Genomic DNA, 13,683 nt, shown 5'->3' with positions numbered 1-13,683 from the left:
TCCAGAAACATAACATTTACGGATTGTGGAGGGACCGGGTGGGCCAGATGAAACGGAGGGGGGTGGAGGGCCGGGATGTAACTGGCCCACGGGCTGCCAGTTAGCCCACCTTAGCTTAAAGTATGTGAGTTCCACGTCCCAAAGTGGGTTTTGTGTATTAACATTTAATACACAGAACAAGTTCAAACCTAGCTCAAGACACATCTCTGACTGTATAATTCATTCATCTTACCCCATCCCCCAGCCAGCCCTTTAAGACATCCTCTCAACGTGGAAGATTGCTATATGAAGGTAAACTCTATTATATTGGCAGGCAACCCCGGCAACTAATTTATGTACGGCAATGGCCTACTGACAGACGTGAAGTGAATAACAAATTCATTTATCTGGGGTTGGTGACCACGATTCCAGGAGGAATTCCCTTTTCTTTTCCCAATAGTGACATGGGATGTTTAACGTCCACCTGAACAGGCAGAACGGACCTCAGTTCAATTTGAAAGAAGGGGAGTCATAAGATCAATTACTAAACAAAGTTAAATTAAAAGAAGTAGTGTTTTGCACTGCCAAGGTAATGTTTGGAATAGGGGCAGTGAAATGTTCTCCAGGGTTTGCAAGTGGCTGAGGAATTTTATCATTTCAAAATGCCTAGAGAAATTGTTTCCACCTGCCTGGTTGGCAAGTTCACCTCTACTCCCATTACTTATGAACAAATGCTACAAGTTCTATGTTGACTTATAAACCGTGCTAACTACCAACTTTAGTATCACGAAGAACAAACAGTGTTCTGATGTTTTATTGTTTAACTGAGTAAAGATGTAAGAATCGTACGATCCATGTGATGTGAATGATATAGGCAGGAATATGAAGTTGAGTTAAATATAGCAAGCCCGTGGTTCTATCAATGGGAGCAGTTAAATGTTTAGTTTTGTGTAGCATAACATGAGTCTGGATCCTATTTCGCAGCTTCTGATGACCATCAGCAGATTGGGAATAAAACCAACAACAAATACTGACAATATGTGTTGGGGGTGTAGCATGTAGCTTTTCATTTTGTAAATATCAAGATCTCTGGACACATTCTCATGTATGGGAGATGGATTCCTCGTAGGTCTGAATATTTAGAGGTTAGAGTGCAATTAAAAGTTCCCTTTTCCATCCTACCAGATAATTTAGTTAGGTTTGAGCTGAAAGGCCACCTAAACAGATATCTTTCACAAGTCGAAAAGCGGTCTATGATTCTCAAAATCGTTTCCTCAGTTTTCTTTCAACTTGTACACACTGCCAAAGTTTTTTGTCACAGTAACAGGATTATGTTTAACGGGAAAATAGAGTACATACCAGCTATCCACTTTTTGATGTGGAGCGAAATAAACATTCACATGCTTGTACCAATCAATTTTTAAAGCGATAAGCTTGGAAACAGAGAATCCCTGCCGTACATTTCCAACAGTTACATTGCCAGCAATCCAAACAATTTTTTTCCCATCAAGATTACGGTGGTGCAGTCATCTCATAGGATTTCTTGTCATGTAGAAAGTAAATTATAAAAGTCTTTGGGTAAAATAAACGCAAAGGAAAAAGGAGACTATTGGTTTGTGTATCTGTTTTTGAAAGCAAGTGATGAAGATAATGACAACATAATATCGAGTTAGATGACACTTTTTTAAAAAAATCAGCAGGATGATAAACTAGGTCAATAACAGAAATTACAAACCACATGGCTGCAAAATGCTTTAAGAGATTTACAAACGTCTATTATTACAGATTAAATTGAGAAACTGAACATTTACCGATTATCTCGATACCGGGATCCTGACTGTTGTGGGCTGTGATTCAGCCTTCTTGAAAACTTTTTATCCCGTTCATCATCATCTTTACTTCCCTGTTTTTGAAATTACAAAAAAATGCAGGAGTAAAAAAGATCAATATCAGAATTTTTTTTTAAATTAAATCATTTCAGAACTTCAAAACCATTTTAAAACATCTGCCCTTAAACATACCTCTTCTTTTTTGTCCTCTCTTTCTTGTCGCTGTGGAAGCTCAAGTTTTATATTCACAGATGACAATTGTTCAAGTTGAGGTAGGTAACTCTTTGTATTAATAGCTTCAAAAAGCTTTTCTACAAAAGTATGGGTGTCTGTAAATAGAAACAGTATTATTGCAATAGAATACACCCATAACAATATTTTATCACAATTAACAATAACAATTGGCTTCTTTAAACAAAATCATTAGGTAGATTTGGAGCTTACTCTCAAACATTTTTCATTAAACAATTAAAAACTCAACATAGGCTACTCTTAAACCCTGTATGTTCTCAAGCTACTGAACTACCTGCAACATGACCAGTCTCGTCAAGGATCTGGAACGTGGCATTGCCACTGAATCTATGTGATCACTTCTCACCATTCAAATTATGAGCCCCTCCAGTTAGTGTCATAGACAGGTCCAAAGCCTAAGACTGTCCAAATCAAAACCAACAATTAAATTTTGTCTGACCAATCCTTCCCAACAATTTGACTTAAATAGTTAGAGGCAAGATTTGTTGTACATTCTTGGTTAGCTTTAGTTACAGCGTACAGATGTAGCACTCGTAACAGCTCCAATCCTAATTATCCAATAAAATTACCCTACCTTTTTGAAGAAAGACATCCAATTGGTCAACACACAATGCTTTCAATTCCTTCTCAGTTTTATCTTTCTTAACCAAAGCAACAACATATTTAGCAAGGGCAGATGGGTCAGCATCACATCTGTAAAGGTAACAGAAACATATGGAAATCAGATTTAAATGTTTTAAGAGTGAAATTATATTCAACATAAATCACAATGAATTGAACATTAAGATTATAAGTTAACTTCCATTAGAAGTAATTCTAAGGGAAAGCACATAGAGACTGGACAGTCTTCCACCTGGACAACTTGTAAATCAAACAGTGTTAAACATTAACAAATATCATAAAAGAAATTACAAGTCAAAAAGTCTGAATGTTTCAAATTTCAAACTTTAAAATTAAACCTACTACCATAGGAGCAGCACACAAAGCTGCATGTTTAATGTTAAAGGAATTCAAAAAAAAACCTAAGCTACATTTAAACAGTTCTAAAACAAAAATCTGTAACTTTACACCACATATAGGCTTTTACAATTTCTCTCTAGGTGAAATTTCTCTCTAGGCTTAGCAGGTAAAAGCATACACATGAAAAGATTAGAGTCAAATCATAACCTGTGTTGAGTACAACACAAGAATACTCCCTTCATAGAAGAGCAGTTATGTGGAACAGTTTCCCCAACAGATGCAATTGAGGCTGCATAAATCGATTTATTCAAAACAACAACGTGCATTTATATAGCGTCCCTCACAAGGTAGCATCTCAGAGCGCTTGATATTACCACAAACTTGTATGTGTATCAATTTGAGAATGGCATTAAGAGGATAGAGAAAAATGAATAAATTATCTACAGGACACGATGAGCAGCTTTTGAAAACATTCCTGTGAGTAGGACAAAAGTTAGTTCTATACGTTGTGGTATGCATATTAAAAGATCTGCAAAGATCTAATAAGCTGGTGGAACAAGATCAATGAGTTGAATGACCTCGATATTTCTATAGATAAATGAACTTTGTGGGAACTTCCTCTGAATTAATCTAGTTTTGGAGCAGAGTTCCTATACTGATTGTAAATTCAGTTACCATTCCTTTTTGAAATTGCTGAATTTGATGTAATCATGGTTAAAGCATTAACTCAGGAACCAGAAAGCATAACAATGCGTGAAGATCCTCGACTGTCCCGTGCCTTGCCACATCCTCCTGCCGTGAAAGGAGCAATACAACTACAGTACAATAATAATAATAATCCTTGCATTTGATATAGCGCTTTTCACGTCGGGAAGACGTCCCAAAGCGCTTCATAGAACACACTGTAAAGTGAATTTACTGTATATTTGTGGGCGAACGCAGCAGCCAATTGCGCACAGCAATGTCCCACAAACAGTCGTAGATTGAAAATGACCAATTTTTTTTTATTATTGTTTTTTGGTTTTTTTGGAGGGATTATTATTATCTTGTTGATACTCGTCAACAAGGTGATGTCTCACCACTGTAATCATAGACAGACTGCAGACATGGTTGGGAAGAGAGACTGCAGACATGTGTGGTTGAATGGCCTGCTCCTAGTTTTCTAGCAGATATTTTAGTTCCGTTGCCAATTTATACTAACAGGTATCCAGAACCTTCACCTGAAACAGTTTTTATAACTAATGCCAATTTAGAATTAGGTAATTAAGAGTTATTGAGTTATTTAGAGCAGCAAACAAGCACAGAATAGCTTCCAGCACTAAATCTTAGTTTCCTTTTTAGGATATTCCTCCTTACACATTATCGACATTTAGTGCACTGTTCTTCCCTATCATCATGTAATAATAATATTCCATGCGTTTGGTATAGCGCCTTTCACATCAGGAGTATGTCCCAAAGTGTTTCACAGGATATATTCTAAAATGCAATGACTGTGCATTGCATTTTGTGTGTGAATGCTTGGTACAGCTTTCATTTCACTTGCTTGCACAAATTACTTGCTTAGGCAAGTTAAAATTTAAATATTTTTAATTATTTTCTATATAGCATTAAATGTGTTTTATATGGTGAGTTATTATTGACCCACATCCAACATTTTCATTACTATGATGTGATGTTTCCCTGGGAATACTGACATGTATTTACATTCATTGCCCCACTGCTAAAATTTTATCTTGAAGGAAATTGTTGGCTAGATACTGGAAGAATCTTTTTGAATAGGGTTCTTTAACTTCCATCTAGACAGGCAGATGGACCTTGGTTTGACAAAGAATGAAATATGAATAGGAATCCTACCTCAATCACTGTTAGTATAAAAGGTCAAATATTTAGAATGACATCAATTGAAGATAGTTATCAAACTGGGAAATTTAGAGGAATTTGTTTCACACTGGGTGCAGTGATCGAAGCAGGATTCATATTCATATCCCATCATACCAATCAAAAAAGTTTCTCCCAGTTCCCGAGCAAACAATCTCCCCAAATAAAATTGATCACTCATTTTATGGTTGTTTCTCAGACATGGCTGTACTCATATTAGCTGCCATGCACACCCACAAAATACACCCAGTCACACCATTCTAAAATATATCCTGTGAAGCACTTTGAGACCTTACAATGACATAATCCACTATATCAAATGAAAGGATTATAATATTAACTTTCAATAGGGAACTAGATAGAAATCTCAAAAGGAATTATTTTCAGGGGTATGGGGACAAAGCAGGTAAATGAGACAGAATAATCTTGCATTTGATATTGCACCTTTCGCATCAGGAGGACGACTCAATGATCTTCACAAGATAGATTATAAAGTGCAGGGATTGCATATTTTGTTGATGAACGCAGCAATCAATTTGTGTATATCAATGTCCCACAAACATCCATGAAATTAATGTCTTTTTTTGTTTTGGAGGATTGATGGCCAGAACACCAGGAGCAATTATTTTTTCTTTTCAAATAGTGCCATGGGATTTTTTTTACTTGCACCTGAACAGAAAGAAGGGACCTTGGTTTAACATCTCATCCAAAGGATGGCACCTGACAATGCAGCATATCCACAGCACTGCAATGGAATGAAAATAAACATAATTTGTAATTTATACAGTGCCTTTGTGTGGGGTTGCATGCAAGAGAATTTAAAGCGCTCAGCCTAGACTATGAGTTAAAAGTCCCGATGTGGATCTTGAACCCCCAACCTTGACTCAGAGGCAAGAGTACTATCAACTGAGCCATGCTGGTACCCAAATGGAATGGATTGTGTTTGTATTTATTTAAATGGATGTGTTAATAGTAGTAATAGTTATTGATCTTTGAACAAGTATTACTCTTTTAAAAGGAAGACAAAAGATCTTAGAACCTTTAAAAGGTTCTGACGAAAGGTCAGAGACCTGAAATGTTAACTCATTTTTCTCTCTCCATGGATGCTACCTGACCTGCTGCGTGTTCCCAGTGACTTCTGTATTTATACCATATTACTCTTTTAAAACTGCACTAATTGAAACACTAAAAGAGTAAGTAGATGTCTCCATAGATCCATCAACATTGATGGTTTATTGAAATCTACTTTTATTTTATGGCGAGCATATGCACAAGATAAACGGTTTACATCAATATATAATGTACAAACAGTTAAAATAACTGCTATAATTCCAACAACTCATATATACACCAGATTATGATTCAATTTAATTTCTGTGTTACAAAACTAAATTAATTCGAACCTTAATCCTGAGATACACACAATGTGTTTTGGACCATGCGTTCGAGCATCAAACCAGGCAACTGACTTATCTCTTGTTGCAGTTTTGGAACAAAAAAAACGGAGGGTAACACTCCATATATTCAAAATGCAAACTCTTTTGCCCACCCCCCCACTTCCAAAAAAAAACAAGTTTCGATTATACAATTAAAATACTAAACTTGCTCCGTCTCCACTGCTCGAGCATATGGAACTCACACACAACCGCGTTTCTGTTCACTGAGACGCGAGCTTTTGGAAAAAAAATAGAAACCATGTGTTTATATATAGTAACATTTGCGTATGGCTGCAGTGCATTGAGGTGGAAACACTTAGCGGTGGGGGTGGTAGTGGAGTGTTAGAATCAGATTACACGCGTGTCTTGAGTGCGTGTTCAAGCACACACACCGGCTGCTGTGCCCTGGACACCTCCCTCTCCTGTCCCCGGTGCGCTGCCGGAGAAGCGACTGTAAACAGCCCATGGCCGCTACTCACATGGGCTCCAGGGTCTTGCTGAGCCACGACTTGAGCGCCTCCAGGTTTTCGATCATCATCGTGAGAGCAGCGCCGAGCCCGGGACCGGCCCAGCCCAGCCCAGCCCGCTCCCGGCAGTGGACAGGCAGCGGCGGGGAAGGGGGGTGTGGAGGGAAGGAGCGGACAGAGAGCGAGGCAGAGCCCGGGGCCGAGCTGGGGTTTAGTCAGGAGCGGTCTCAGCCGACAAGAAACTGTGAGGGCCCCCAAAGCCGGCGACGGTGGCTCGAAGCGCGGCAGCCCCCCTCCTCGCCGCGGGGAATTTATTAAAACGTGTTAAAATAATTAAAAGGGCCGGCGACGTGGGACAGGACGGCTGCCGAGCCGGGACTCGAGAGGAGCCGCTCTCCTCCACCTTCGTCTCTTCACCTCACAAAATGGCCGTCGCCAACTCGCGGGCCGCCTCCAAACCTCGCGATGTCTGTCCCGTCGGCCTGGGCTCTCACCCCGCGGGAGGAGGTCACGTTCAGCAATAATCCTTCAATTAGATGCAGCGCCTCATCACGTCCTTGAGATGTCTCAAAACGCTTCACTGAATGTATTGCAAAGTGGATTGGCTGTATATTTTTGTGGGCGATACGCGGCAGCCATTGCGCACAGCAGTGTGGATTGAGTCACCGAATTATTGTTTTTTTGAAGAGATTATTACAATAAAATTTTATTTGTGCAGCGCCTTTTACGTCGGGAGGACATCCCAAGGCGCTGGACGATCAGTGTTTTGGACCCAAGTTGGGGGGGTCAACAAGACCGAGGCCCTCCTGATTGGCTCCCATCAGCACCTCCACACCTCAGGCGCTGACAGCATCACCGTCCATGGTTGCACACTCCATCTTACTAAGCCAGTCCAGAACCTTGGTGTCTTGTTTGACCCTCAATTATCCTTTATACCCCACATCCATGCCATGAGCCGCTTTGCCTTTCCCACCTCCCCAACATCGCCCGGCTCTGCCACTGTCTCACAACGCAGGCCGCCGAAACCCTCATACACACATTCATAACTTCCAGGCTTGACTATGGAAACTCCCTGCTTGTCGGCCTCCCCTACTCTTCCCTCCATAGGCCGCAAATCGTCCAGAACTCTGCAGTCCGTGACCCTTCCACCCCCATCCTCGCCCGCCTCCACTGGCTTCCAGTCACACAAAGGATAGTTGAAGATTCTGGTCCTCACATTCAAAGCCCTCCGTGGCTTTAATCCCCCTACCTCTGCGACCTCCTAACCCCCTTCCAACCTACCCACTTCCTCCGCTAGGCAGACTCTGGCCTGCTTCACGTCCCCTGCCTTGCCTGCCCCACCTTTAGCAGGCAGGCCTTCAGCTACTCTGCCCCAAACCTCTGGAATTCCCTCCCGCAGTCCCTCCACCTCACCCCCATTGCCTCTTTCAAGACCCATCTCAAGACCTTCCTCTTTGACTGTAACTTTGATCACCCTCCTTCCCCCCCACCCTCCCCGATTCTGACCCCCAGCACGGGTCTCAAAACACTGACTGTCTAGCTCCTTGGGACGTCCTCGCGACGTGAAAGGCACTTTACTAATATAATTTTATTGTTCTTGTCTACTGTAGATTATTGCAGAAAATCTCCTTGGATCCACTTGATCCCCAGGGAGACACTGGTTACCTCCCACCTCCCTCCTTGCAAGCAGCTTTCACTTTAGCTTATGCAATAATGCAGTCTATTGTTTCTGTTGGGACAAATTGGTCAAAGGATAAATCCCCAATCAGTCAAACAAATCAGCATACTTCGTAGAAACATTGCTGAGCTGGCCACAAATTATGAACATAGCTATCACCAGCAAGCCCCATTTGTGAGTGATCATTGCTTCATCACATGAACAGCAGACACTTCATACAACCAGGTAGGGGGTGGTGGGGAGGCAGAAAATATTCAACCTAGAAATACTATCACTACACATTGCAGTAAATCTTGTGAAACACTTTGAGTTATTCCAATGATGTGATATGGTACTATATCAAATACAAGATTATTATATTATAATTCAGAATCTTTAAGTTTCTAAATGCAGCAACAACAACAAAATTACATTTATAGCACACCTTTCACGTCAGCAAGTTACTGATTGCCATCAGTGTGGGTACTTCATTTTAAGAGAGTCGATGTGCTCTACCTGACTGCTGTAGGCAATCTGGACCAATAACAATAACAATTTTTGTCAGAATCACTAACACTCTCGGCTCTGAGTCAGAAGGTTGTAAGTCCAAGCTCCAAGTTGGGACTTGAATTCAAATAGTCTAAGATGACCTCCAATACAGTGCTGGGAGGGGTTTGTGTGTTTACAGGTGCAGTCCTTCCGAAGAGATAATGTCAGTTGAGCGTGAAAGATCCCCATGGCACTATTCGAAAAGAGAAGGGAGTTTCCCTGGTGTCCTGACCAACAATCACTCAAATAAAATTGGTCACTCCCTCACTCAACGGTGGGTCGTGGGACATCGCGGGGCGCAAACTGGCCGCATTTTCTCAAATGCAAGGCTATTATTATTACTATTGTCAAAGAGTTTAGCCCGCTTTGAGTTGTCATTTTGTCCAGGTTGGACATTTGTCTGGGAAACGAAGAAAGGGGCAATGAAATCTCTCAGGGCTGACAGGGGGGGGCAAAGTTACCAGTGCACCCCTCCTGTTGCTCTGCTCGCCTCAGCACATTTTATTTTGTTCCACGGCTCCTCAGGAAAACACATGACGTCAGCGGACGCGGCACGCGCACGCGCAGAGAGAGAGAGAGAGAGAGAGAGAGGGGGGGGGGGGGGGGGGGGCGCGCGCGGGAGTGAAACTCCCCGAGGAGGCGGAGGCGACGCGCAGACTCGGAGCCGGTGAGGTCACAGAAGGCTGCGGCACTGCCTGTATGTGAGCGGAGGCGACAGGGCGACTCCCGGGAGCCAAGCGGGGAGAGCAGAGCAGAGCGCGAGCGGCCCGCGTGTCGGGGACGTTAGGGTTTGATTTTTTGAACCGGACAAAGGCGGATTCCAGGGACAAAGGGCAGTTGGGAGGGAGGGGGTTGAGGGAGGGGGCGCGAGAGAGCGCGCGAGAGAGAGAGAGAGCGCGCGAGAGAGAGAGAGAGCGCGCGTGCGCGCTGCTGGGTAACGGACGGACGGCCGAGAGCGACAGCCATGGAGCATCATCATCTGCAGCATCAGCAACAGGCCTGCAGCCGCTACCAAGTGGTGAGTGAGTGAGCGGCCATCGCTCTCTCCCTCCTCCTTTGCCCCCCCCCCCGCCCCCTCCCTTTCGGTCTGGTCTGTTCGGTTCCCTTTGACAGTTCAGCAACGCTTTATTATTTAGCTGTTACCCGTGTGTGTGTGTGTGTGTGTGCGCGGGTACATACATCACTTGCTTTCCTCCGCTTCCTCTACATCGGGTGGGAGAGTCGGGCCAGGACAGGCCCGAGGCCGGGACTCGGTCCGCAAATCGCCGCCGATTGTTTATATGTTTTTTTTGGGGGGGTGGGGGGGAACGAGACAAAACATCTGTCCGTTTACATAAAAAAAAAGATTTTTTTTGTTTTTCTGGTTTTACACAAATGGCGATTTTTTTTTGGAATATATATGTATATATATATAGAGAGAGAGAGAGAGAGCAAAAATATGGTGTCGAGAAGGTGATTGATTGACAGGAAAGAGCGTGCGACAGGGTTTTTTTTCCTTCAGCCCTCCTGTTTCTGTGTCACCCTATGGCGTGAGGGTGGTTGCTCGCAGGCTGCTTGTATGTGTGGGTGTGTGGGAGAAGGTTATTATTATTATGATGTTGTTATTCCGAAAATGTTTGCCATGCGACAGGGGGGAGGGGTGACGCAGCTGGACTAGGTTTCAAGAGGAATGACAGGTGCAGTCAGGAGCTGAGTGACTGACTGGTTTTGCTGCACTGACAGATCACATCTCTGCTCTCTCTCTCTCTCTCTCTCAACTTGCCTCTCTCTCTCTCTCTGTTTCTTGCTGTGGCGCTTACCCTGCAAAACATGGCAACTCGGAAGCACACGAGTGGGGGGGGGCGGGGGGGTCACTGCGCTTCACAGAAACTTTGAGACGTTCTGGGTGTTTTGTTTTTGCCCATAAAATACACAGTCAAAATCCACTAACAGTTTATCCTGTAAATCGCTTTGAGACATCTTGACGCGTGATAAGCCTCTATAGCAAATGCAAGGATTATGTTTTATTGCAGTAACGATCCTTGCATTTGATATAGCATGTTTCACATCAGGAGGCCTCACAGGATTTACTGTGAAGTGAACTGTAACTGTATTTTTTAGGGGAATGTAACAGCCATGAAGCAAAGGGCCATTTCTAACTGGAGTATTATTGGCCAGGACACGGAGAAAATGTTCTTTTCAACCACTGTCATGGGATCTTTAACATCCACTTGAACAGGTCGATATGGAGCAGGGCTTCTTCTCACTCAGCCTCTGTTAGCGTAGTAAACCAAAGCCCTACTGGGTTGAGTGTTCTTTGCTGTGGACTCTGGCATGCTACCCTGCGTGAGGGCACTATATAAATGCTAGTTGTTGCTGGAAGAGCAACAGGAAGATTGCCAAAGAGTACTCTCAATGGCAACCTACAAGATTTTAGCTGATTAAACTCCAGCAGTACCCAACAAACACTTTCAGCCACCCAAACTGTAACTCTTGCCAAACTATTAATACTCCCCAGAATGGGTAAGTCTGGTGCATCTTTCTAGCGAGTGTGCATTCGGTTAACATTTTCTGTTACCTCATTTTGATTAAGTATTAAGTACCTGTTCCGATTTTACTTTTTTTAAAAAATAATTTCAAATATGTGCATTTTTAGGAAGTTCTGATATTTTCAGTTGAAGATAATAGGACAGTGAATGCAGGAGTTAGTTGAGTCATTCCAGAATGAATGCAATAAGTTCTTTTTCGCTAGCAAGCAGAAGAAGGGTATTGCCTTCAAACCAGGTGAGATATTGAAGAAAATCTGTGATGTACTATTTGTTGATTTAGAATGTCAGATAGAAACAGTTCTCTAATATCCTACTTCTATATTAGTTATGCAGTAGTTTATGGATTGTAAATTATGTACCGTATTTAGGAAAAAAACAGCCTGTTCAAATTTTTTCATTGAAACATGTTCACAAATTTTGTTCTGCTTGATTCATAATATATCAACAGATTCCCCTTATATATGTAAACAGATGGCATAGTCTGTGGTAGGACATGGCCTGGGATTCCCTGCTTTATGCTTTTGCCAAATCAGCTGTGCCATCAGGGGAGAGATTAAATATAGGTTAGCTGTTTTCTTGCAGGAAGGGAAAGTTCAGCGGATTAAATACCTTACATTCTCATAGTAGTTGATTAAAGTGTTAGGTGGGCCACGAACAAATTATCCACCCATCATCTGGGCCAACTAGTGCAATAGATTACTGGAGGCAATCATATAAAGTGGAGAAAATTAAATGTCTTTTTTGTGTATGTATATGTGTGTTGGGGGAGAAATACTCTTCTGTTTTGAAAGTGCATAGCGTACCAGAGTTCTAAATGTCAGACTATATAGCCATATTTAAATATCTAAGTCCATATTTAAAAAAATTCTGGCTTGCACATTCAATTCTTTCCTAAGTTAAAAGTAATAAAATGATCCCTCCAGCTGAAAGTTTTAGACAAAAATCTTTTCAACCTTCAAAATGTGATTTGTTATCTATTATTCAATCCCCTAGAGAGAAAGTGGCACTTGAGTTCAAAACAGTTATTCTATCATGAACTGATTTAATACCTCCATTTTGATTATAACTTTGTCTGATTTTTATTTTCCCATTAAAGTCAATGGAGATGATTGATATTGTATACATCAGACCCTTTTGGCAAGAAGATTTCGATCGGTGATATCCTAGGCTGACCTTATACACTTTTTTAAAAAAAAGTTTTATCAAAGATTTGAGCAAATCACAGCACAAATGTATGAGCCAAACTCATTCTTCCGCAACAATTATTAGGTGGATTAAAATATCATGCTAATCTTATTTTGGATAGCATAGAAAAAGTTACCATTTAAAATAAAACAATGATTAGTAATTAAATGTTTTCTTTAAACCACTTTACAGTATTCACACACAATATTATTGTTCTGAAATGTTAGAGTATATTTTAAAATGGAGTAGAGCAATTTTCTTCTCAGATGTTCAGCAGATGAATCCAATGAGAGTCGCAGGTTTAGTCCTTGAATTTACGAGCTAGCTGATCTTAACTATGGCAGCAATTGGAGTGTTTCTGTAGTACTCTAACCCTGAGATGAAAGCCAGCCAAGTTTCCTGTTTTTGATTATGTCCCTTTTTTTAAACTAAAGTGCATACATAAAGTCGGATGAGGATGGAACTGAATTGAAAAGCAATGCTTTCCTATGTTTGAAGAGCCTAATCAAGAATCGTGCCCTGTGTAATTGACATCTTTGGAACTATACTGCAGTTGCAATGCCTAGAGGAGAAAATTAGTGGAGGAAAATATCATGTGCTATGAAAAGTTATGATCCAATATAGTTATTGCCTTGGTGTGATGTTTCATGTGTATTTGTGATTCTAGAACTGAATTAGATTTGCAGTACATTTTTACTTTTTCCAACGAAAGGTAATTTGGACATTTTAATTTCAATTAAATATTAAATGTTACTGCAGCAGTTGGATGTTACATTCTTAACAAAATAGAGGAGGCTATTGGGAGATATTTTAGTTAGCATATCTTAATGCAATAGATCTAAAAATACCACAGTCATTATTATTGAGTTTGCGAGAAGTGCAATTTAAAGGTCAGTGCTTCATTTGCTCTTTTGATTAGTCATTTTGCTTGGCATTTCTTTATGCTGATGCTTGTAGTGTCAT

The 13,683-nt window shown here is 41.4% G+C and overlaps 2 protein-coding genes across 5 annotated transcripts in view; one reads left to right on the top strand and one right to left on the bottom strand.

Annotated features, from left to right (window-relative positions):
• The window catches only part of rbm26 (RNA binding motif protein 26), a 46,879-nt gene extending 39,868 nt beyond the window's left edge, over positions 1-7,011 (bottom strand). Inside the window, exons 1-4 of one of the 2 annotated variants that reach the window (XM_007902568.2) lie at positions 6,814-7,011; positions 2,635-2,753; positions 2,001-2,137; positions 1,791-1,882 (exon numbers count right to left, since the gene is read on the bottom strand). In XM_007902568.2, coding sequence (XP_007900759.1) covers positions 1,791-1,882; positions 2,001-2,137; positions 2,635-2,753; positions 6,814-6,872 — 407 coding nt within the window. In that variant the 5' untranslated portion in view covers positions 6,873-7,011. The remainder of the gene's footprint in view (positions 1-1,790; positions 1,883-2,000; positions 2,138-2,634; positions 2,754-6,813) is intronic. The other variant, XM_007902569.2, reaches the window with a different exon arrangement.
• A 2,594-nt stretch (positions 7,012-9,605) lies between these two features.
• The window catches only part of ndfip2 (Nedd4 family interacting protein 2), a 38,389-nt gene continuing 34,311 nt past the window's right edge, over positions 9,606-13,683 (top strand). For 2 of the 3 annotated variants that reach the window (XM_007902565.2, XM_007902566.2), the window contains exons 1-2: positions 9,962-10,025; positions 11,643-11,770. In XM_007902565.2, coding sequence (XP_007900756.1) covers positions 11,711-11,770 — 60 coding nt within the window. In that variant the 5' untranslated portion in view covers positions 9,962-10,025; positions 11,643-11,710. Of the gene's footprint in view, positions 10,026-11,642; positions 11,771-13,683 lie in introns of all 3 variants that reach the window. The other variant, XM_007902567.2, reaches the window with a different exon arrangement.

This window comes from Callorhinchus milii, unplaced genomic scaffold (genome assembly GCF_018977255.1).
Source record: "Callorhinchus milii isolate IMCB2004 unplaced genomic scaffold, IMCB_Cmil_1.0 Scaffold4, whole genome shotgun sequence".
Taxonomy (NCBI): domain Eukaryota; kingdom Metazoa; phylum Chordata; class Chondrichthyes; order Chimaeriformes; family Callorhinchidae; genus Callorhinchus; species Callorhinchus milii.
The sequence above is the reverse complement of the archived record's forward strand: the minus strand, read 5'-3'. Positions and strand labels throughout refer to the sequence as shown.